The sequence below is a fragment of the Xenopus tropicalis genome, chromosome 1, assembly GCF_000004195.4.
Source record: "Xenopus tropicalis strain Nigerian chromosome 1, UCB_Xtro_10.0, whole genome shotgun sequence".
NCBI classification, from domain to species: Eukaryota; Metazoa; Chordata; class Amphibia; order Anura; family Pipidae; genus Xenopus; species Xenopus tropicalis.
The window spans coordinates 81,947,025-81,970,273 of record NC_030677.2 but is presented as its reverse complement, the minus strand read 5'-3'; the positions used below and the strand labels follow the sequence as shown (position 1 = coordinate 81,970,273).

At 37.6% G+C, this 23,249-nt stretch overlaps 2 protein-coding genes across 7 annotated transcripts in view; one reads left to right on the top strand and one right to left on the bottom strand.

Annotated features, from left to right (window-relative positions):
• The window catches only part of ptpn13 (protein tyrosine phosphatase non-receptor type 13), a 129,931-nt gene extending 125,496 nt beyond the window's left edge, over nt 1–4,435 (top strand). For all 6 annotated transcript variants that reach the window (XM_012955428.3, XM_012955427.3, XM_012955433.3 and 3 more), the window contains 2 exons: nt 1,232–1,294; nt 2,223–4,435. In XM_012955428.3, the coding sequence (XP_012810882.2) occupies nt 1,232–1,294; nt 2,223–2,300 (141 nt within the window). In that variant the 3' untranslated portion in view covers nt 2,301–4,435. The remainder of the gene's footprint in view (nt 1–1,231; nt 1,295–2,222) is intronic.
• Nucleotides 4,436–7,703: 3,268 nt separating this feature from the next.
• slc10a6 (solute carrier family 10 (sodium/bile acid cotransporter), member 6) lies at nt 7,704–21,285 on the bottom strand. The gene is made up of 6 exons (XM_002936465.3): nt 20,900–21,285; nt 15,748–15,866; nt 12,981–13,069; nt 12,118–12,293; nt 10,884–11,041; nt 7,704–8,139 (listed from the first exon to the last, which is right to left on the bottom strand). The coding sequence occupies exons 1-6, from the start codon at nt 21,259–21,261 to the stop codon at nt 7,976–7,978; spliced, it is 1,068 nt and encodes a 355-aa protein (XP_002936511.1). The 5' UTR covers nt 21,262–21,285; the 3' UTR covers nt 7,704–7,975.
• Nucleotides 21,286–23,249: the final 1,964 nt, after the last annotated feature.

Here is a 23,249-nt window from a genome sequence, read left to right as displayed (position 1 = left end):
ACTAGTCTAACAAAAGAAATCCTACTGTCGTGATAGAAGTTAAGCACTGTCAGATTGTTAGAGAGAGAGAGATTCTAGTGTATCCCCATCTGTGCTCATCTTGCCGTGGCATTTTATCTCCAGTTCTCTATATATCTGCAGATTTCTTTAAATATTTTTGAAAAAAACAAATTAAACCAGAACAGCCAATTCAGGTTAGGGTCGTACAGTTTCTAAGAAATCCTTCAGTCAAAATAAATCCCATTGCAGACATTAGTGCCTTATCAGACATTTTTGTTCTGTTTCAGACTTATGGTCAACAGCATTACATTACATTACATTAACATTTATTTATAAAGCGCCAACATATTCCGCAGCGCTGTACAATAAGTGGGTTACATACATTGGACATACAGAGTAACATATAAAGCAATCAATAACGATACAAGAGGTGAAGAGGGCCCTGCCCAAAAGAGCTTACAATCTACAAGGAAAAAGGGTTGAGACACAAGGTGTGGGAATGGGCATGACCAGTAACTGCCATTTTCTTCTTCCTAGCACTTGTGAAATGTTGGCACTTAGGAAATGGTAGCACCAGTGTCTGCCCCTGAACAGCAACTAATAATCCTATAAAATTAGTTTTCTGTATCTTGTATCTAAAATTTAGATGCACGCTGCAGACTGAACTGATGTATGTGCAGACATGCAGCATGTATTTAAATTTATTGCCACCATGCCATGCAGGATGTGGATTCAATATGTGGCCGGTATTAAAGGGGTAAGGTGGCAACCCAACCCCACATTCAGATGCATCCTCACTGCCAATACAGTAGTCATACAGTAGTAACTAACTGGTGTCAAGAGGAGAACTTTGTACTTACAGACACTTTTGTAAATTCCCTTATAGTTGCTGAGACTATTGGCCTTCAAAGAGAACTACCGAGCTGAAACCTGCCTAGCATCAGCAGAATAATACTGTCCTAAACTGCTAATATCTCAGAAATGGTTGAAAATAGAAAATTCATGTAAATTGCAAAATCACTACACTAAGGGCATCAATTTATTTTTTTAGTTTAATTACCTTTAATTGCACATCTACAGTTTTCACTAGCAACCAGTGGGCAAATAATTTTGAACAGTCTCTCAAATTAACCCATAACACAAACAGGGATTTCTAAATCTAATTGCTCAAATCAAGAGCATAGATGTGAACTTCTCTTACAATTAATTATTTTCTTTTTATATTCCCCAGTTTGACATCCTCAATATGGTGCACACAATGCGGCTTCATAGGCATGGGATGATCCAGACCGAGGTAGAACAGAAATACTTGTACTTATATAAAAGTAGTTACAGGTATGGGACCCATTATCCAGAATGCTCGGGACCTGGGGTTTTCCGGATAAGGGGTCTTTCTGTAATTCGGATCTCCTACCTTAATTTGCTTAAAAAATATTTCAACAGTAATTAAACTAACTAGGATAGTTTTGGCTCCAATAAGGATTAATTATATCTTAGTTGGGATCAAGTACAAGGTACTGTTTTATTATTACAGAGAAAAAGGAAACCATTTTTAAAAATGTGAATTATTTGATTAAAATGGAGTCTATGGGAGGTAGCCTTTCCGTAATTCGGAACTTTCTGGATAATGTTTTTCAGGATAAGGGGTCCCACACCTGTACCAACTTGCTTGTTGGCATGTTTGCAAAATGTGCACACAAACAACTATAGTCATTGCTATTAACAAAGATATAGGTATGGTCAATCCAGAATTACATAAACTATAGACTCCATTTTAATCAAATCACATTTCATTTTCCTTTTTCTCTGTAATAATAAAACAGTACCTTGTACTTGATCTTAACTAAGATATAATTAATCCTTATTGGAGACAAAACTATCCTATTGGGTTTATTTAATGTTTAAATGATTATTTAATAGACTCAGGGTATGGAGATCCAAATAACAAAAAGACCCCTTATCTTGAAAGCCCCAGGCCCAAGCATGCTGGATACAGGACCCATACCTGTACTTGCATCTATACATGTTTTCTACAACTTGCTGTGGATATTAGTGCACTGGTTCTGCCTGCACTGTTGAATAGTGCACAAGGTGCAAAGTACAGAGCACACAGGAGCTCTGTAGTAATGATAGTAAATTGAAGGATATGGGGGTTAAAAGTTTTGTTTTTGAATACATAAAATATATGTGCTGTATATATAATATTTGTTTGTCTTTTGCAGGAGCAGTATATTTTCTGCTATCAAGTGATACTCTATATTCTTAAACGTCTGCTGGCAGAAGAAAACACAGTGAAGTAGTTCACAAGCAGCAAGTGGACAGGACTTGGGCCTAGGATTAATTCTGTGCTTACTTTTAGAAATCAATACTGAAACATGGCACATTGTCATGTGTATCAGTCCAGACAGCCACTGCAGCAGAATTATGGGAAAGGAATTGTCTTTTTTTTCAACCTTTTTGTTGCTATGAAGGGGCATTTGTTAGTAGGGGGCAATGCTGAGTGCTATTTCTACTTGGCATTGTGCCATCTCCAGTAATCTACACACCATGTGATTCAGTAAAAATTAAAGGGGTTCTACAGCCTAAAGTAGGAACAATGTAAAAGTGCTCTTTTGGCACTTTTGCAACTTACATACATTTTAATTTTATTTCATGCTAGAATACTTTTGTGCCCCTTGTTAAATCTCCTCTAAAGAGGGCGATCAAACATCTGAAGTTACATTCGTACAGGATTAATGTAAATCGTCTGTGGTATAACATATGCATTACATAGTAATCCAAAGTTATGCAATGCATGTGTTTTACTAGGCAGCGATTTACAATAATCCCTTTAGGACTGTAACTTGATCTTTTGTCACCTGTGCTGGCGGAGATTAAGTGCAGGCGAGGAAACGTTCCGTCCATCATAACTCTCAGCAGGGCTAATATGAAGCTTAGGGTAAGGCTCCACAAGGCTGTATGTTAGTCTGCATAGAAGCACAGGCTGACAATCCACCTGTACACTTCAAAAATCATCTATTCGTGCTTGCACATGCAGCCAATATCTGCCAACAAACGCCAAGTCTCACTCTAGTTGGTGCATAGTGTGCCTGCACCTGGGTGGATTCAGTGCTTCTGGGTGCAGGCACAATTAGAAGATTTTTCAAGTGTACGGGCAGATTGTTAGCCAGGCTGAAAATCTGCCTCATGGCCTTACCCCGACCCCTGCTGTTCAGATGGAACTGCTAAAGTGGGTTTCACAGAAGCAGAAAGCATTTCTTGATGCTTATCTAATTGGCTCTATTGCTGCTGTCGTAATGAACAACACAACCACTCTTCACGTTTTGTGAAATTAGCTTTTGCAGTTGTGCTCAGCCTTCACCCAGGCCAGGCAGCAGGGCACACTTGTGTAACAATTGCTAATATCATGAATTGAAATAGCAAAACACTCAAATCAATTTTACATTAAGTTCTAATTTAGGGTACATGTCCCCATTAATAGTCCAAATGTATGAACATTCCATTAAAATAAAAGTCTGTGTGTGTGATCTTATAGATCTGACAAACTGACACAGAAGTATCAGGACACAAGTATCAGGGTTTACAAATGTGTCAATTCTTTAAAAAATTTTCTGACTGTCAGGGAAGTTTTGATAAATGGTAAAAAAATGAACAGCTGGGAATATCCCAGCTTGATATTTGATAAATCAACCCATCCCCAAAGCTGACATAGATATAATAGGTCTTACACATTGTTTTGTGTGGCATACCTGGGGCAGTCATAAGAGTCCAGTGGGTACTGTAATGTCACATCACCTAATGATGATCTGATGACAACCCTGGGCAGAACTGTCATTTTAAGGCCTTGGTTAAAGGACATGAGCTGCATTTTAGTAGCTTCCTAATTGTTTAGTAATGTCTGTAATGTCTGTCTGCTTCCTTTTCCTGCTCTTGTTGAACTACATTTCCCAGAAACTCTAGGAGGTACTAGTAACTGTTTTTCAACAACTGAAAATCTTGGGCTTGTCTTATTTAAACTTTGTTCCAAACTGAATGCCAAGTACAGTTATCAAGCTGCTTTTCTCTGGGTTGGGGGGGGGGGGGGGGGGCGGGTTGGAATGGGATATAGAGACAGTATTTTAATACAGTGAAATTTCTTACAAGAACTAGTTTGATAACCTGGTACGCATGTATATTTTGCTTTACGGTTATTTTCAGAAGTTTAATTCATTTTTTTAGCAGGGTACTCGAAACCAGTATTTAAAGATCACCAGATTATTTCTATAGACCAAAAATGTAGTAACTTTTATTGTAATTATTACATACATTTCATAATGTTTACTTATATATAGTTTTATGCACTATTTATATAATTTTACAAAAGAAAATGTTACAATGTGCCTGTATGTTAGGGCATTTTTCCTCTACCGTGTAAATAAAAAGTATACAGTGATCATTTGTGATATTGTGTGTTTTTTCTGTAGCCCCAGGATTAAGGTCTGATTGTAATGAACAAATGTAAATGCATAGAGGAAGCAGGGGACTGATGGCATTTTGTGTGGTTCTCTTGGCAGCTCTATTGTTGATAAGATACCCATGACCCTCACAGTACAGTAAAAAGTGCTGAACTTCAAGGTAAACAGTATATTTGGCTCCTAAAGTGCTGCATCTGTTCAAACCAAAATCATCAGGCCGCAGAAACATTAGGCCACGCAGAAGATTCCATAGGCCAAAGGCTGCATCAGGCCAAGGATTCAGTACAAGGCCACCAATTTGCAGTTTCCCATGTGTCACTCGGGCCAAAACCAGATCTAGTTGTGCATGGCCTACTAAAGGGAGGGGTCTCTCCTGTTGAGCTGTTGCTGAACTACAATACAATATTTTCAAAATATTCATCTAAGCAGAGAGAACATTTAAGCCACTGACCCAGTACTACAGATAGCAATGAAATCTTATTTTTATTTGTTTGAAGGGAATACTTTTTTTCTATTTATTTCCTAATATATAATAAGACCACAAAATTACATTACATGCTAACACAGGCACACGTACTTCCAGTATGACAGGACATTTTTACCAAGAAAGAAATCAATGTTTTATCAACCACAGGTATGGGATAGAGAAGACAAACCGTGAAAAGGAAGCAATAATAGAGCCATATGCATTTTGGTATGTGCTCATCACAACATGGATTGATAATTTAGCCAACTTTGATGCAGGCAAAACCTGGTTAAGCTCTGTGTGATCACACAGAGCTTAACCAGGTTTCCCTGCATCAAAGTTAAAGGAATAATATATTCAAGCATAGTATAAGGCAGAAAATGTGTGATTCCGTGAATCAGGTCTCAGCAACTGGGACAACTAAAGGTGGCCATACACATGCAGAATTGGCAGCTTATCTGTCCTTGTATGAAGCCCCTTAACAGGCCTGTCCTAGTGATATCTGGCCAAATCAACGCACTGATGTTTCCTCGTCCATCATTGCTAGAGTATCCAGGCTTAAGCAATCTGTCGCACAGATTACCTCAGCTTTCAGCCAGACATGATTTTTTTTCCACCAAAAGGGTTTTTTTTTAAAAATGAAGCAGGTTTTAGGTGGTGAGGTTTTTTTTCCAAAAACCTGCACAGAGCGAAAAAAATCAAAGGCTCAAGTATAAAAGTACCATTGTGTCATCGCTGTATATGCTACGGGCTTGGTTCCCTTGTCATGTTTGCTGGTTGTTTATTGGCAAAATGCAATGCAACAAAAACAAAGCAACCTGGCTTAGAAAGGGTTAAGCAAAGTCAGGAACAAAAATATTTGCTGCAAGTCTGGATTCTAAAAACAACTTTTTTTTTTAGTATGGGGCTGTAAGTAAGGCCTGACTTGTTTTTGGACTGAAAACCCTTCTACTCATGAGCATTTTTTTCCTGCACTCCCCTGCAGTGGCGTTCAGCGCAGAAATAACGAGCCATGCTTCATTCCACCTGCATGTTAGTACACGGTTAGTCCTGCGGGAGAATGCAGTAGAATTCCACTGCAGGGGAGAGCAGATAAAAGCACTTGTGAGTACGGGTTCTTATTCATGACACTTTAATTAAAGGATTTCAACCTGATACTCGTCAGGCTTTAGTCCCATACTGAGGCACCCATGTTTTTAATTACTAAACAAAATTTGCTTTTACATTTGGAATCTGGAATGAAGTAAATATCCTTTTTTTCTGGATGTGATTGACAGAGGAGTGCTGCTTGGAACAGGACCACACCAAGGGGTTCACAATTGTTCCACCAGCTGAAGCCATGGGGGCCATTTGCATTGTTCCTTGATTTAAACAGACAGTGCCTCAGAGCAAAGTTTCAGGCACACTCTGGGCCTTTCCCAAGATTTATGGACGATAATCAGTCACGTTCTGACAACTACCTGGTTGCTTGGTTCAGAAAGCCTGTCAACCATATATAAATTAAAGCAGTAGAGGCCTGGACTGGCAATCTGTGGATTCTGGCAAATGCCAGAGGGGCTGCTGTAAGATGCCATAGGCAGTCACTATTTATTGGGGGTCTGTGTGGTGGGAGAGTTCACCTGTAAATAAACTTTTAGTATCTGAATGATTACCCTTTCTGTTCTGTGTATCATTCAGGGTGATTTTCAAAAAATAACTTTTTTTAAGCAGTGATACGTAGGCAGGGGTGTATTGCCTGCTACTGTGCTATTATCCTTAGGATTCAATATTATCCTTGCTTATTGTTGGTTTAGGTCTCAATCTTACTTCCAAACTGTTTTTGATTGCTAGGGTATCTAAAGGAACAGTTCAGTGTAAAAATTAAACTGGGTAAAACAGACGGCGCAAAATAAAAAATATTTGCAATATAGTTAGTTAGGCAAAAATCTAATCTGTAAAGGCTGGAGTGGGCAGATGTCTAACATAATGGCCAGAACACTGCTTCCTGCTTTACAGCCCTCTAAGCTGTTCGCAGTCAGTACCCAATCAGTGACTTGAGGGGGGCCATATGGAACATAACTCTTCAGTTAGTTTGTATTTGAATCTGACCTGCGTGCTCACAAACTAACTGAAAAGTTATGTCCCATGTGGCCCCCCCTAACCTCTAACTAAGAGGTTAGAGAGCTAAAAGCAGGAAGTAGTGTTCTGGCTGTTATGTTAGACATCTGCCCACTCCAGCCTTTATAGATTACATTTTTGCCTAACTAACTATATTACAAATATGTTTTATTTTGTGCAGTCTATCTATTTTATCATTTTTAAACTGAACTGTTTCTTTCAGGCCTAGCAAACAGATAGCAGTTAACATTTTATTCCTAAAAGCTAAATTTAAAAAAATGACTGGTAAAAAGCATGACCAGTAAAGTCTTATGACACTGCTATAGCAATGGTCTACAGCCCTTTTACGGTAAACTACCCCTTTAAATGACCAGTTATAATATTGTCTTTTTTTCCCAAAAAAGTTTAATACATGTAGTGGACCTGTTATCCAGAATGCTCGGGACTTGGGGTTTTCCAGATAAAGGGTCTTTCCATAATTTGGATCTCCATACCATAAGTCTAATGAAAAATTATTTAAACATTAAATAAAGCGCATAGGATTGTTCTGCCTCCAATAAAGATCAGTTATACCTTAGTTGGAATCAAATAGAAAGTACTGTTTTATTATTACAAAAAAAAAAGAAAATCATTTTTAATATGATATAATATATTGGTTTATAATGAAGTGATGGGAGATGGCCTTCTCGTAGTTCAGAACTTTCTGGATAATGGGATTGCTGAAAATGGATCACATACCTGTATTAGCCTCTGGAATAAAGGAGTCTTCTGACAAACACAATGCAATAGAGTGCCAAAACTCACGTTGGTGCTTATGATTCTTAGAAAGTAATTGTTTTACCATATGACCGTGATGTGATAAAATGAGTTGGGACCTCTGCCTACTTATGCATCAGCGGGTATCCTTATGGAGAGTTGGTAATTCAGATAAGTGCTCACATGTATTGCAAATGTTATTTCAAATACCCTTTTCTGTGCAAGTAATTCTGTCATCTTCATGTTCAAAGTTCATATTTATGTTCCCATTAATTGGCAGCTCGTTAATAGTGACGCACCTCTCTGATTGATTCTCTGATATTTCCGTGGTTCTGCAGCAATATTTTCTTTTATAAAGCTGGTAGACTAAAATAAATACGAAGAAATTATGTTCTCAAATGGATACATTAAAATAAACAGTATAATAGTGCAAGTAATTCATACATTCTGAACAGTCCAATTTCCAAATGGTTATTGCTTTTCTGGTCCAGTGTTACATTTGCTTTATACACATGATATTGTATAATGAATATACTGCTTAAGAAATTTGTGTATCGTATGTTTAGTATTATATAATCTGTGACTTTGTTGCCACTTGGTCTAAATTTTACTGGTTTAGCTAGCCAGTTCAGTAATGCCCTGATGCAAATCCCCAACTAACCCGCAAAGTGTCCTACTGCAAGCAACTTTGCACAACTATAGAAAACAAAGCAACACATATGCCTTTCCACCAGCAACATCTGAATCGCCGGTGGATAGGCACATGTTTTGCATTTTTGGGATTTTAGCCACCCGCAGTATCAGAGATTTATCATGGCAACTAATCTCTCTGTGGTAAATAGATAGAATAGGGATAGATGGGATTTGTTTATTTTTATTAGCATATTATCTATATCTAAACAGATTGCTCTGTTTTTGGGGATGAGGGAAAAAGACAATTTTTATTACTTTATAATAGTAAAAATTATGAAAGAATATCTAGAATACATTATTATCACACGTCTTAATTTTAGTTTAAAAGTCCATGCACGGGTCCCCTTAACAGATTTATCTGTCAAACAATATTCTGGAAACCATCAGCTGACGGTTTCTCTATTATTGTTGAAAATCAATCCTACTGGCACATATACAAATAGGTGGTAATTGGCTAACCCAACAAACAGGAACTACACATCTTGCCTACTTTCTGTGTTAATCAGTGCTTCTGCCCTCAAGCTAAAGGCATGCAGAGCTGTGCCTCAGTTTCTCTCTGCCTGCATTTTCTTTCAGTTTGATCAGGTTACACAGGATCTGCTCCATTTGTTGCCAGCTTTTTGAGAGCTGTTCCCTTTGCTACTCTGCTTTGCTTTTGCAAGTGGCTTTTTTTTAGCTAGCACATCCCAAGAGTTGGCTACTCCTCTGGTTTCTTGGAAGAGGATTATAATAATAGCCAGAAGCCATTCCAAGGAGAAATAAGATTATTGCAAAAGAAATCTTCAGGCAATCTGTAACACCTTTATATGGAAGTTCTTCAAAAGAAATATACACATGCAGGGAAAAAGTAAAAGAATATTTTAAACCATCTAGAGCTGACCATCAAAAAAGTAAGAAATTGGCCACATAGCCGTGATACTAAAGCTAAAATCTAGTATTTACTTGTCTAGCCTCTATTTCCATATTTTGGTTGTATTCTGTGAAATGCACAGAAAAACTGTGGACTAATTTTAACACTGTAGTTGTTATAGGACTGGGCCCCTATAATATACTGAACCATATAATTATTAGTTTACAAAGCCCCAGAAATGAAGGGGACCATAGAGTTAAATGCTTGGGACCTGGGGTTAAAGGAACAGTAACTGCAAAAAATAAAAGTGCATCAAAGTATTTAAAACAGTGTTGTATTGGGGTTTCCAGGGCCCATAATTTCATTCATAAACGTGACTGCTGCTGTCAGATTCACCCCCCCCCCCCACAAGTGGACGATGCATCACATACTTTTTACCTCTTTGTGGTCATGATTCGTAGAAGAGGTAAAGCACTGAAAGGGGGATTGGGACTAGGTCAGTGGGGCCCACCAGGTTTTTTTTTGCCCAGTCTGACCCTGTATATTAAAAGATAATGTACTGTTGCCCTACAATGGTAAAAGTTGTGTTTGCTTTAGAAACACTACTATCATTTACTTAAGCAAAACTGCTGTTTAGCCAATTAAATTGGAATATGGCTAAATGGCATAGGGTACATAGCGGATAACATAAGCTCTGTAAAGCACCATTGTATTCTCCAGAGCTTATCTGTTATCTGCTATGTATCCTGTTCCTTTTCTTCTTATTTTCAGCTTGAATGCCCCGTGGCTACAGCAGCTTATTTATATAAACTATATAAAATATAATATGTCAGAGCACTACAGGGGATCCAATATTTATCAATAATTAAGGTTTTAAAACGGAATCACTGAAAACTGCAGACTGAATGTGACATAAAATGGGGTTTTAATGCACATACAAAATCAACATACAGGAATGGGATCCCTTTTCCAGACTTTAATTATTCAGAAAGCTCCAAATTATGGGATATCCATCTCCCATAGACTCCAGAAAATTGAATATATAAACGCTCAGCCTTACTGCTCACACGGCACGATGCGTCAATCCCCAATAGCCCACCGCTTGGCTTTTTTGGAATATCACAAGAAAAGAGGAGAGCACCTTCATGCAGATGAACTGCTTCAGCCTTTATTCAAACCACAGCACACAACATGTAGTCCGAAACATGTTGTGTGCTGTGGTTTGAATAAAGGCTGAAGCAGTTCATCTGCATGAAGGTGCTCTCCTCTTTTCTTGTGATCTCCCATAGACTCCATTTAAAAAAAACTGTAATAATAAAACATTGATCCTAACTAACGTGATTTATTCTCATTAGAGGCAAAACAATCCTATTGGGTTTAATGTTATTGATTTTTAGTAGACTTCAAATACAGTGATCCAAATGATAGAAAAACCCTTTATCTGGAAAACCCAGGTCCTGAGCATTCTGGATAACAGGTCCCATATTTGTACAGTATATATATATATTTTTTTTTTTTTATTATTATTCTTTTTTTTTAAAATCGTGCATTTTATTTTGAATCTTACCAGCCACTAAAAGCATTCCATTAAGGAGTTGAAATGATGCGTATATCATAGGAAAGGTGAACATCTGGACCAGTTGCTTTGGGGTAAAAGACAGCTGTAGAACAGTGGAAGACAAATGCACATTCTGGGCTCCGGTTTCTAAGGCAATAGTTCTGCATCTGCAAATAAATAATGATTTAGTATTGTACAATATAGCCTGTACAGAATAGATCTCAACCCTAGAATAAATGTGTTTACACATGGACCCTGCTTGCGCAGTTAAAGCTGATTTCCTGCTACGTCCAACGGCGCATGCGCAAGCAGGTTCGCATCAGAGGAGAGACCCGAAGTGTCTTCAGTTGGTAAGAAGATGTTGGGCAGGTACATTGCTGCACTGCTCTGCATTTATAGATAGGGGTTAGCGATAGGCACAGTGTTTAAACTTGGGAAATATGCGATAAGGGAGAGGTCAAGACAGTGATAGTTAAGGGGGCTTTTAGCGTCTATGGGTTTAGTTCTCCTTGAAAAAGAGCAAACAGAATTAGTTATATTTAATTTTGAAATGTGACATGCGGTTAGACATAATCTTAGTTTCCCAGGTGTCCTCAGTCATGTGACTTGTGCTGTGATAAACTTTAGTCACACTTTATTACTGCACTGCAAGTTGTAGAGCTAGGGTTGTGGGAATTTTGTTTACAGAGCTCAACGTATTTTTTCCCTATGAGGCTTCTGATCATGTGAGAAATATGGGGAGAACTGAGGTATGAGGTATGCCTGCATCTTGGGATTAACTTTTTATTAGCCTTTCCTTCTCCTTTAAAGGGGACCTGTCACCCAGACATACAAAGCTGTATAATAAAAATCATTTTTTAATTAAACGTGAAACCCATATTAATTTTTTTATTAATACATCCATACCCATTATAAATACATTTAAAAATCCCAGCAGACAATAACTGTAACTTTCCATTAAGCACTTCCTAGATGTCAGTGTCCTCACTTTCCCCTCCCTCCTCACCATCTAATTGTGTAACCAGTGCATGGGTTTGGGCATCTGGCCCTCAATTCTATCACATAAACAAGATTTTGGCAGGATGCAAAGATTCTCTAAATAACAGTGTCCACAAAATGGTGCCTGCCTGCTTGCTGGGATTGTGTAATTCCAAGACTGAAAGAAACTAATGTTAGTTTCTTGTCAAATAGACAATATTAAGATGCAAATGTATTACTGTAAATGTAAAAGTTTTATAACTACCTTTTCCAAGGTTGCTGAACAATAACAGCCAAGCCAAAGCCAGAAATGTAGCCAAGAAGTGGATAGATGATGGCTATTAACAAGATGGAAAGGTCTGTGTCCCACGATCCTTTGTATAAAACTGCGCTGGCTACTCCTATAACAAGCATGAGTAGTCCTCCAATGATTGAACCAGCCTTGTAATAAAAGGACCAAAGCAAAGTCAGTTCCATACTATATGACCATTATAGGATACTGAATTATTCAAGTATTTGGCTGATGTAATATTCTGCCTTGCCAGAACAAGCAATATCCTAGTTTCCAAACATATCAAAGGGAAAATATAACCTCCTTCTTGAAGTGAGCTCATGCAGTTGGTTTATTTAAAAAAAAACTACATACACACTATCTGAATTTAAATTTTTTTAATATAAATTAGAATTTTTTTTACACAGACAAATCTGATTCCACGGATGGAAAAGAGACCATGATACTCTGTCTCTGTTTGCATTGCCCAATTTCTACTCCTACCCCCAGTGTCATACAACCCTCCCCTCATCCTTCTTCCATTGGGAAGTGAAAGATTCTGCTTTCCTGAGAATCTTTGCACCACACAGCATTTAAAGCAGTGGTACATCAAGTTCCAGAACCCATTTCTTCACAGTGGAAAAAGGTAAGGTGTTGCATTATACTGTGATCCTAAGGGATGATGGCTATTGATTAATCAAAGTATTAGAGAACAAAATGTTATATCACAGGTTACCCCTCCTCCTGTGAATGACTGGGTTTGTCTATACATACAGATCCCCTTAGTTATAATTGCTGAAAAACTTAAGAACAAAGGCACTAAAACATTAATTTAAAGCATACATACGTATACCTACCTTGGAAATAATTTTTGCTTGATTTGGCCATTTGTAGTTAACAAAAACTCCAAATCCAACAGGAATAACTACACTAAAAAGTGCCATTCCTAAAAAGAAAATTAAATACTTATCATACAACTTGCACAGGAGAGTGATGAATATTAGCACGTTTGATCGTAATATTCCTTCTGGATAGACGGACAGCCCTGATACTTGTACCAGCTTTATGTATAAGTTCTGCTGAAATAATATGTGATTTGTTCATCTGTAAAAGCCTGCACCGGGGGCCCATTACCTATACAATACATAGGGGCAGATTCATCAAAGTACTAGTTTGAATCCCGAAATGGGTAAAATTAGGATTAGATACGATAATTTCTGATGATCAGAAATGTCACAAAAAAGCTTACGAAAAAATCATTATAGTCACGATAATATCGTATTGGCGATCTTAAAGTCTCAAAAATGTTGTATTCGAATGATCGTAAATGGCGGAAAAACCTTTCTGACTTTGATCCTTCTGTGCATGATTTTGGAAGCCTCCTATAGGACTCAATGGTACTCTGCAGCTCCAACCTGGCCCAAGGAAAGTCACGATAAAGAAGCTTTAAAGGAGAAGGAAAGGCTAATAAAGAGTTAATCTCAAGCTGCAAGCAAACCTTCAGTTGTCTTAATAGTGCCCTTAAGTAGAGATGTAGCGAACTGTTCGCCGGAGAACTAATTCGCACGAAAATCGGGTGTTCGCAAGTTCGCGAACTTTTAGCGATGTTCGCAATTTTGGGTTCGCCTTAGCTGGAGCCAAATTTTGACCTCTCACCCCAGAGCCAGCAGATACATGGCAGCCAATCAGGCAGCTCTCCCTCCTGGACCACCCCCGGACCACTCCCTTCCATATCTAAACCGAAGCCCAGCAGCCATTTTACATTCTGCCTGTGTGTGCTTGATGAGTTAGCATAGGGGGAGAGCTGTGCAGGGATTTGAGGGACAGTTTAGGTAGCATTGCTGACTAGTAATCTACTTTCTACTGCTCTGTATGTAGCTGCTGGGGACAGCTGTCCTTCTGATCTCATCTGCTGTAACCCAATAGTCCTTGTAAGGACTGCTTTTATTTTCTGATTACTGATTACAACAACGTATTTTTCAGAGAAATTTTTGCCCTTGATCCCCCTCCTGCATGCCACTGTCCAGGTTGTGGCACCCTTTAAACAACTTTAAAATCAGTTTTCTGGCCATAAATGGCTTTTCTAGGTTTCAAAGTTCGCCTTCTCATTGAAGTCTATGGGGTTCGCAAAGTTCGCAAAAGTTCGCACTTTTTGGCAGAAGTTCGCAAGCGGGTTCGCAAACTTTTTTTGTGAGGTTCGCTACATCCCTACCCTTAAGTCTCCCCATATTTCTCCCGTTCAGATGATCAGAAGCCAAACAGGAAGAAAAAACGCTGAGCTGTGTAAAGAAAGTTCACATAATGCCTCACTCCTGCACAGACACCCAGACCAAGTGAACATGCTCAGTTAGTTAGACTATGGGGCACATTTACTAATCCACGAACGTCCGAAAAGAGTCCGAATGCGTTTTTTTCGTATTGATCGGTATTTTGCGATTTTTCCATAAATTGTCGCGACTTTTTCGTAGCCGTTATGACTTTTTCGTAAATTGACGCAACTTTTTCGTAGCCTTCGCGCCGAGTACGAAAGTTTCGGATTCATTCAAGCTTCAGTATCGTGACTTTCCTTGGGCCAGGTTGGAGCTGAAGTGTGAAAGTTTTTTGAAAAAGCGCAAAAAATACGAAAAAGTTGCAAAATGTTCATTTCCAATACGAATTTTTCCCATTCGGATTCGTGGACTAGTAAATGTGCCCCTATGAGTCAGCTTCCTGCTGATTGGCTCAGATCCACATTCCTAAGGGGGGGAGTGAGTTCTTAGCATTCTTGAGGGAGGGGGGAGCAGGTAAGAGCAGAAAGCAAAGAGCTGCATGTCTCTGGCAGAGGAAAACAGACACAACTAATCTTTTGCTAGGGACCTCAGTGCAGCGTTTCTGTGAGTGCTTATGGCTGTATTTACATAAACCTTTCTGATAAAGCTTACTTAGTTTTTGCCTTTCCTTATCCTTTAATGAATCCGAAACTTTCGTACTCGTTGCTACAAATAAGAGTTTGTCGCGTAAAATTTGTCTCAAAGTACGAAAGTATTAAAAGATTATTTGTCAATTGTACATTCTCTAGTTAGGTTGAAATTCTCTTCAGTATTATCTATTCTAGCCTACTTAATTACTGGAAGTAGGGCATTTAAAGCAATGCATTGAGATGTCCTGGTAGCACAAAGCTAAACAGAGTAGCCATGGATTTGTTCAACCTGTGTGGTTGCACAGGGCACTAGATGGATGCTAATCATCTACCTTACAAAGCTTGCAGTGAACTGGGCATAGATAACTAACAGGCTGTTAGTATATTATAAAAGAGACTGCCATTTAGAATGAGGCCAGCCCTGCACACTGCTTAAGCAGTAAAAAAAACAAAATTCATCAGAGGGACATTGCAGTTATCAATGCATTTGTATAGAATTTAAAATCTGCTTTATGAATCAATTACATTTTTCTCTGGCGAAATGTGGCAATCTCCGTTTTCACTCTCTGATATATCTGCCCCATGCTGACAGAATGTCAGTTATCAATCACTTTTGGGTTACATTTATTCAGAAAGTTGTATGTATTATAAAATCTGATTCTGTAGAGCCACTTCAAATGTTAATGAGACTTTCTTTAAAACATACCACGGTGTTTACATGTTACCTATGTTGTAATATGGTATTTTAATGCTTTTTGCCAGTTCCCAGGAACGTGAGTAGATGAAGAGACAAAATGGCATCATCCCCAAAGCTAGAATGGTCGAACATGATGTCATACTGATGCTGTAAATAATAAAATACACTCTTTAGTTATACAGGTTAACCACAATTTAGATGAGATTATTTATTAATTGTAATGGCAATTGTATTGAATCAGATTTGAATTGTGGTGGTACCAGTTTGCAAACCCATATGTAAGGAAAATGAAAAAAATTTGAAAACATTAGTTGCAATTACATCATGCACATTTCCCCCTTAAGACCAAAATTACACTGCAATTATGGGAGGAAATGCTGAACTTGGTCATAAATAGCCTCTTTTGTCTCCATTTTCTAACTTGCTCAGCAAATAGAAGGGTCCTCTGTTAGGATTGGTTGCATAATATTAAACAAACCTCACACATTTCTAAATAAGCAATGGGAGCAGACAAATATTACAGGAATTTAATTTGTCCATGGTTCCAATACAAATACCAGTGTTTGGTTAATTCCAAAGCAATCTTATTATTCTTCATGCTCATCAGCCTTTAATAACGTGTCTACAATAGAGGTTTATTTAGCAAGCGCTTTAGAATATGGGGTGCAATAAAAAATAATGTTTAAATAGAATCTATCACACCCTAGGTACATGGGATACAATTTAAAAATATCTAAAGCAATGCAGTATATATATATATGTGTGTGTGTGTATATGGGGCTATTTACTAAGACTGGGGCAAAAGTGCAAGAACATGCCCTTTAGTTACATATAGTTACATAGTTACATAGGGTTGAAAAAAGACCATTGTCCATCAAGTTCAACCCATCCGAGTAAACCCAGCACACAACCTATACTAACCAATCTATACACTCACATACATAAACTATATATATACAACCAGTAATACTAACTGTAGATATTAGTATCACAATAGCCTTGGATATTCTGCTTGTTCAAAAACTCATCCAGGCCCCTCTTAAAGGCATTAACAGAGTCTGCCATTACCACATCACTAGGAAGGGCATTCCACAGCCTCACTGCCCTCACCGTGAAAAACCACCTACGCTGCTTCAAATGGAAGCTCTGTTCCTCTAATCTATAGGGGTGACCTCTGGTGCGCTGATTGTTTTTATGGGAAAAAAGAACATCCCCCAACTGCCTATAATCCCCTCTAATCTACTTGTACAGAGTAATCATGTCCCCTCGCAAGCGCCTCTTTTCCAGAGAAAACAACCCCAACCTCGACAGTCTCACCTTACTGCACTTGGGCAAAGTGACAGCTGTTTATTACATACTTCTTAGTTGTCTCTGCAGCGTAATCTCAAAGAAGACCATGTTATAATTACTATTCCCTAAATGTTAATGTGCTGGAGATTAATTTAGTTTAATTAATGATTACAGGAAAGGATCATCTTTCCTATCAGGTTCATAAACAACAGGTATAGGATCCCATATAGAGAAACCATTATCTAGAAATCTCCAAATTACGGCACAGCCATCTCACATACAGTGAATTTTAAGCAAATAATACTCATTTATAAAAATAATTTTCTTTATCTCTGTAAAAATAGAACAGTACCGTGTACTTGTTGGTAACTAAGCTGCATTAATCCATATTGGTGGCAAAATAATTACATTGGGTTTATTTAATGTTTAAATTAGTTTTAGCAGACTTAAAGTATGTTGATCCAAATTCTGTAAAGACCCCCCGTGATCCAGAGCCAGGTCACAAACATTCTGGATAATCCTATATACAGTATATCCTAATATATCCTGACAAGCCTGTTAGCTTTTTATGATTTTCCTACCCAATTACTCCAGTATACAGCTATTAGATGATTGTTAAATAAACTGTTGATAAAGTTATGAAACTTTTTCCATTTGTAATAGTAGCTAGACTTCATTCTCCTTACTTATACTGGGCGGTTGGTAGCATACATCATTTCTTAATAATTATTATTTAGTTTTAGTTTTCTTATAATAATTTTTATCTTATCTTTAATATGGCCTCTGTATGGGTTTACATAAATACAAACTCCTGCACATTCTGTCATCCTTCTGTCCCTCTTAAAAAGGGTTATAGGGTAAAACAACAAGCTTTCAGAACATTTCAGTTTCTTCTTCAAAGCTTAAAATGTTGTGAAAGCTTTGATTATCACCCTAGTTAGCCAATAAAGGTATCACCATTACACAACTTGTGTTATGCTTCATATCATAAGTTTTACCCTATAACTTTTTAATTGGCTAACATGGAAAAAAAAACTTTATCTTGAAAGCCACATTTAAATCTGCATCTGTCTCTGCCACACTAGACTTTTAAAACAGTTAGGCTCTAAAACAACATATTCTTTTATGCTTTGCTATTATGCAATTTATGCATCTCATATCTTTTCTGTAAACATATGAGGGGGAAGTAAGAGAGAGTTTTTCAGTAAAATAGCACTCAGACAGCTTTTATTCCAGACAAAAGTAGTGGGAGTGCTATTTTACTGGAAAATTCCAGTAAAAACAAACCAATTATGAGGTGAAACAAATTGGCTAATAACAGCTTACAGGAATATAAAAATAATTTTTGGAAATCCAAATGGTTTGTGCCAGTTTTTTGTTTTATATTATTGTACAGTAGTGTTTTGTTAATACTTTTATACTTATTTAAGTATAGAGATATATTTTAATCTATAGCTTTAGAATAGCCTGTGTGCATGTGCAATTACATCAATTCTGGTTGCAGGTGTTGTGACGTCACTTAGCGCAGCAGCAAAAATAATTCGGCATGCTAACTCTCTGACAACACCCCCAAAATAGCAAACTAAGCACTTTATGACACACTAAACTCCCCAAACCAACCATGCTCCCCATTCTCTCAATCTCCACACAGCAGGGCTTTATATAATGTGGGTAGCAGAAAAGCACAGGCACTCAGAGCTGCAAATAGGACTAGCCCTTTAAAAGTCTTTATTGCAGAGGTGCACGTTTCGGGGCAAAGTGACCCCTTTATCAAGACTTTTAAAGGGCTAGTCCCGTTTGCAGCTCTGAGTGTCAGTGCTTTTTTGCTATTTGGAATTTTTGGGAGGGTGCTGATCCCCCCAGCAGTTGTTCATTTATATAATGTGGGGCAATTACATCACTTTTTTTGACCAGGTTGGCAGGAAAACGGGACATCAAAAGGGCAATCTGGAACCACTGACTGGGTGACTAAAATCAGGGCTGTACCATGTAAAGCTGCCCTGGGGGGAGGGGACTTTGGTGTGTTTCCAAAGTACAAACCTGCCAGCGCTCCAAAAACGATCCCAAATTTATACTTTGGCGGTCAGTATTTTAGAAACCCGTCACACCTTAAAAATTGTAGCCCAATTTGTCAAAAAATAATTCAACCTGGCAACCCTGCTTACAGCCCCTTTCCCTCACTTTCCAAGATTTTCCCATCCAGCACTTCCCATCCAGGCCTTCCTTCCTGACAGCTTCTCCCCCAGCAATCCTTCTGCAGGGACTCCTCACCCTGCCCAGAACAACACAGAGGGAGAGACAGGCACTCACATACTCCCTAAAGATATAAGTATTAAAGGAATGAGGTGGCAACCCTATGCACATAAATGCAGTCACTTGCAGAAGCATGTGTGCCATTCATGGCACTGCAAACCCCCAAGATCTCCCATTAGCTAGGCTGTTGATTTTGCAATAGCAGAAATGACAGAAAGTAGTATATTCATTTTGGGGACCCTATATGCCATATACTTAGGTAAACCTATACACACTAGGAATTAAACTGTTAAGTAAATCCTTTGCATTCTTATTTAGGATGTTTAAACTGGTTACCTAATGACCTGTAGGAGATAGGATGCTGCACTGGGAGCTTTCAGGGTCGTTTTTCAAATATTTCAAAACTTTTTGTAACATCTGATAAACTTAGTAAAGCATTGCAACTTGGTAGCTTGGAGTAGAAAGGCATATTTATCAATTTTCTGTTTGTCAGAAAAATGTATAGTTTGCTAGGCTAAACCTACTTTTAGTGAATATTTTTTCCTTAAACAGAGCTGTCACCCACAAATAAAAAGCTTTCTAATACAAGCCCTTTGCAAATAAAACCCCATTTTTTAAATTAAAATATCCATTTCTGTTATAAAGATATCTAAAAATCTCAACTGTCAATCATATATTGTCTGCCCTTCCTCTGTGCCTCAGGCATAGAGGCAAATTAGTCAATTACTTTTGCTTTCCATTCTGCACTTCCTAGATGTCACTGCACTCCTCACATTACCTCCTCACAGTCTATAATTGTGTAGCCACTGCAGGTCCCCCATTCTGGCGCATACATAAGATTTCAAGGTGATACAAAACTTCCCTTAAAAACATTGTCTAGAAAATGGCACCTGCCTGCTTGCTGTGATTGTGAATTCCAAGACTAAAGGAAATAAGATTTTAGTGTAAGTGTAATATATAATGTAAGTAAAGTTTATTATACTCAACATGATTGAAAATGAGTTGGAATTAATGCTGAGGGTGACAGGTCTCCCTTAAAATCTGAAGTATGCTGAAGTATGCTGAAGTAATCTTACTGAAGTGGTGCTTTGGAAATTTGGTGGCATACTGGGAGTTTTTGACATATACAAGTCAAAAAAACTATACATATTGTTACTTTCAGGAGACATGGGACTATAAATTATGTTTCTGATATAGGTGTATTTTTAAACATTTTTTTAGACATTTCAAAGTCTTTATCTTGTTCCAGCACAAAATGTTCAAGAACTGTCTGGCAATAAAATGACCAGAAGCAACAAAACGGTTGGCAGTGGAAGGGTTAATTCAGAGCGGCTACATAAAAACATGCACCCATAAATTCTTAAACTAGTTATCTAGTCATAATTAGCTAAATAAAAATGATTTTGTTTGTTGCGTCTACATTATTTAATAACAAATGCCATTGTGGAAGTAAATGCAATGTAATAATAACTTTGTTCAGACATGCAAGTGGATTGGTGTACATTTTTGCACTAGTGTTATTACTATTCCCATTATAGTTAGTTAACATCTGTCTCAATTAATGACACTACATTAGGGTTGATATATGTGATAGTGGAATGTGTATGCATTGATATATAAGGTAAATACATACATACCTGAGATCCATGTCTCCATCTACCCATAAAGTAAAGATATTGGAGATCACGCCACCAGGACAGCATCCCATAATTAAGATAGCTACAGCTTGAGTTGGCTTTACTGAAAATGTGATGGCTAAGAGATAGGCTATTAATGGCATCAATCCAAACTGACACACAAGTCCTATGATGATTCCCCATGGCCGTCTTAAATGACCCCATACTTTAAGAGCTTCAACAGTACAACCCATTGAAAACACCACCAAGGCCAGCATTACAGTCATTGTAGTACTGAATATCGTTGACAAGATTCCATATCCTTCTGAGTCAGTGGTTGTATCATTAAAACATAACGTCAAGTTTGTGCAGTTGTTGGACATCTTGGTAATCTTAATGTTATTTGATTTAAAAAAAAATAAAATCCTGAAAAACTGGAACAGAGGTCTTATTGTTTCTGAACACTCAAGCACAGAAAACTGAACACCCCTTGATAAAGCAGCAGAGGAATGCAGACTGGCAGAGCACTAAGCAAAAATCTAATCTCACTAAGTTATTTCACCTAAGCCTAGAAACAAGACAGACAGACAACAGCACCTTCAAGTGGTTCATGGAAACACTTGTTACAGTATAAGAGTTAATAATATATATTATAAATGTTAGTAACACATGGAAATTCCTTCTACTTTTAACCTATACATAAATAATTCTGTGCAATTTAGATCTAATTATACAAATTCTGCCAATAATTAATTATATCATAAAATTCTATGGTAATGCAACCACTATTGTTTTCTTTGTTTTATTCTTTGGGTTGTTAAAAGATTTAGCAAAATAAATCACATCATATTTAAAGGTGGCCATACACTTTAAATCCACTGCTGAGGTCATCAAATTAGTGCCCACCTAAGGTGGGTGATATCGGGCTTATTCGGTCACTTGGCCGTAGCGCCAAACGATCAAATTAAAAGGGTATATGAGCCATCGGACTGAGGACTGCATCCCCAATCCAATGGTAAAATCAAAACTGCCTGTTCAAGATCTGGCCAATTTTAGACTAGATGCTGGTTGGGGTAAGCCTGTCAGGGGTGCCCATACATGGGCAAATACGCTGCCAAATTGGTCTGAAGGACCTGAATCTGCACCTGAAATCTATATATCCACCTTAAGCTTAAGTTCCATCCATTGTACCATTGTTTTTAAGGTTGAAAGACCCTTCAAGAGACTAAGAACAGCTTATAAGAGAAGAAAAAAATTCAAATGAACCCACCTTGGCTATACTCTTGTAACTCCTTTGCTTCTCCCCATTTCTTGTGGGTGGAATTTATAATGAGTGCATTGGTCCCTTACAGAGAGCCTTAAGTGGTGCAACTAGAGGTTGCTGGGGGGCATACAAAGTCATTTTAGGTCCCCTAAACTAAATGTTAAAATTATACTTTAAGGTAAGGCATCCCTAAAAAAGTGTGTTGCGGGGTGGGTTTGAAGCCACAGTGTATCTTTGGATGCTGTTTGGCAAGTGTCCCATGGCATAGGCTCTATCACGTAAACCTTAGGATAGGGTAGGGAACCCTATGAGTGAAATATAGCCATGTAGATAACTCATGGTAGATAGACCAATAACTATATATTCTTTTAGGGAGATACAATTGAGTTAGTACATAATAAGGGACCAAGTGCTATTATTTGGTAGAAACAAAGGTAACACTTTATTAACTATTTTTACTGCTTTATTAAATGCATTTCTACTAAGTCACACTAATATTCCAAACTGTCCTCTTGCTGAATTAATTATAATTGTTTGTTGGAGAACTATGTTTGGTAGTGCTATTTATTTGGCATGACACATAATTCATCTATTAATTGTAAATAAAGACTCAAATAATCATTCAACCACTGTGTTTTGCAGTTAATAAACTCTGTGGTTTAATTTGTCAATTACATGTGTCAGTGTTGAAGTATTCTGTAATTCTGTAATAAAACCTTTGATGCTACTTGAGGTATATAAATGACATGTAATGACAGATGACACAGCAACTGTTGGGGTGGTCATTTGTTTAATTTGTTTAATGGGGCTATATATATTTTAATAGCTATTTTGGGTATTTAATTCTAATGTCTTCTTTAAAAAACTTTTTTGAATATATGATTGTTCTTTTTACTGTGCTGTTAAGATGTACTTAATGGACAGTGAATTGTTTCTACTTTTTGTGATTTTTATTGCTTTAGTATGCATTATACAGAACCATGTTATATAAACCCTGTTAATGTATTTGTAAAAAATTTCTTGGGAAGAGAGCAGTGTCTCTTTGGGTAATAATGGTTTTAATAATGGGTGGGGTTATTTTGTGCTTAAATATGCGCTTTTGAACCC